The following is a 2,356-nucleotide window of genomic DNA, read 5'->3' on the forward strand; positions in this document are numbered from 1 at the left end:
GTCGCGCCCCCGCGAGACGCGAGCCGGAGAATCTCCCTCGTGCCGCCGACGTTTGCGTTGCGCAGGGCCGCGTAGGGGTAGACGAGGTTCACCGTCGCCGCGGCGTGGACGATGACCTGCGCGCGCGAGGCGAGCTCCTCAAAGGCCTCGGGGGACAGGCCCAGGCGGCTGCGGGCGAGGTTCCCGGGGACAATCTCCATGCGGTCGAGCATGGCGTCGCTCCAGAGGCCGAGGTCGATGAGGTTCTTGCGGATGCGGGCGGTGCCGGCGGGGCGGCAGTCCTCGGTCGGCTCGGTGAAGCGGACCATGCAGAGGATGTGCGCCGAGGTGTGCTCCAGGAGGGCCTTGAGCAGGAAGGCGCCTAGGTAGCCCGTCGAGCCGGTGAGCAGGATTGTGTCGGCGTCGCTGAGGCGCTTCATCTGCGGCGCGGCGGCGTGCGGCTGGATGTCCTCGGGGAGCTGGGCGTCTGCGCGGAGGACGGCGGGGAGGTCGGCCTGGACTTGCTCCGCGTGGCCGTCGCGGGCGGCCTTGACGGCTTCGAGGTGGCCGTCGAGAGTCGGGTTGCCGGCTAGGGGGCCGAGAGGGACGGGGAAGCCGAAGGCCTTGGTCAGTCTGCTGGCGAGATCGGCCAGGATGAGCGAGTGGCCGCCCAGGTCGAAGAAGTCGTGCTTGGGCGTGATGCTCGTGACGGGGACGTTGAGCGCCGCGGACCACATCTTGACGATGGTGTCCATCTTGATGGTGACGTTCTTCTCCGGCTTGGCGGCCATCTGCTCAGGCGTCCGTGGTCGAGGCGGAGGAGGCAGTGCCTTGAGGTTCGTCTTGCCGGAGACGGCGTGCGTGGGCAGTTCCTTAAGCTCAACCCACAGAGGCGGGATCATGTAGTGCGCCAGATGGGCGGAGAGGGCACGTCGGGCAACGGGGCTGTGGCCAGACTCGTCGATGACGACGATTGTGCGACCCTGAACATTTTCCGTATCAGGGACGATGTAGGCCACCAGCTGCTTCTGCAGGCCTTCTCCGTGGGCAACGACGGCGCAGTCCCGTACCGCGAGATGCTTGACAATGGTCGTTTCGACGGCGCCGGGCTGGACGGTGTAGCCGCGCGTCTTGATCATGCCGCCGACGCGGCCCGTGATCTCGAGCAGGCCCGACGGAAGCATCCGCGCCATGTCGCCGGTGCGGTACATCCGCGCGCCCTCCTTGTTCTTGACAAAGGGGTCCATCTGGAAGGCCGCCGCCGTCGTCTCGGGGAGGCTGAGGTATTCCCTCGCGAGCAGGTCGCCGCCGACAAACAGCTCGCCGCTTACACCGGGCTCGAGCCTGTTGCCCGCCTCGTCGAGGATGTAAATGTGCTCGGGGTCTACGGGCGGTCCAACAGGACAGACGCGGGCCTCGTAGTCGACGAAAGTCTTGATGTCGCCCACGGCAATCTCGTGCGTCTCGCTGGCGCTGTAGACATTAAGGAGGCGAGTGTTGGGCAGGGCGCTGCACGCCCGCCGCACGAGATCCGTCGTGACCACCTCCCCGTTCAGCCACAGTGACCTCAGCTCCGGCAGCTCCTCGCCCAGCCTCGGGTGCCGCGACAGGACGGTGGTCAGCAGGGTGGGGGTCATGAGCGTGTCCGTGATGCGCCTCTCGGCGAGGAAGTCGACGAGCCCGATGGGGTCGTAGCTGATGCCGTCCGGGACGGCGACCGTCGTCGCGCCCCTGAGCAGCGGCCGCAGCATCTCCCAGACGAAGAAGACGTTGCAGGCCACGCGGTCGCCGGGCCGCAGGTCGCTCGTGCGGAAGCGCAGGTCGTAGCTCAGGACGGGCGCCCGGTGCGGGTTAGCGATGCCCTTGGGCTTGCCGGTGGTTCCCGAGGAATAGGAGACGAAGGCGAGGCGGTCCAGGTCGTCGCTCGCGGGGAGCGGCTCTCTTGTCTCGACTACGACGGGGGCCGCGTGGCCGTCTACGGCTTCCGGCTCGGGCTGGTCGATGACGATGGTCGCTACGCTGGACTTGATGCTCGCGGCGTGGGCCTTTTGCGTGATGATGACGGTGGGCTTCGCGTCGTCAATGACATCGTGGAGGAGGCTCGTCGGGTACGCCAGCTCCAGCACGAGAAAGGCTCCTCCTGCGCGCAGAGCGGCCAGGGAGGCAATGACGTTGTCTGCGCTGCGTCCCATCAAGACGCCCACCAGGTCGTCGCGGCCGACGCCGTACTGGCGCAGGCGGTCCGCCAGGGACCAGGTCAGGCTGTCGAGCTCCGCGTAGGTGAGGGTGCGGTGCTCGTCTTCCAGGGCAATGGCATCGGGCGTGGCTTGGGCCTGCAGCTCGAACAGAGCTGCCAGGTCTTTTGTTGTGTCAATGA

General features: G+C 67.5%; 1 protein-coding gene across 1 annotated transcript; it reads right to left on the bottom strand.

Moving 5' to 3' along the window:
- Positions 1 to 2: 2 nt before the first annotated feature.
- Positions 3 to 2,356, bottom strand: BBK36DRAFT_1184874 (acetyl-CoA synthetase-like protein; the record flags this gene model as incomplete). The annotated part of the gene is made up of 1 exon (XM_024896416.1): positions 3 to 2,356. A coding segment is annotated over one exon (2,354 nt), but the record flags the coding sequence as incomplete, so codon positions are not given.

This window comes from Trichoderma citrinoviride, assembly GCF_003025115.1.
Source record: "Trichoderma citrinoviride strain TUCIM 6016 unplaced genomic scaffold BBK36scaffold_167, whole genome shotgun sequence".
NCBI classification, from domain to species: domain Eukaryota; kingdom Fungi; phylum Ascomycota; class Sordariomycetes; order Hypocreales; family Hypocreaceae; genus Trichoderma; species Trichoderma citrinoviride.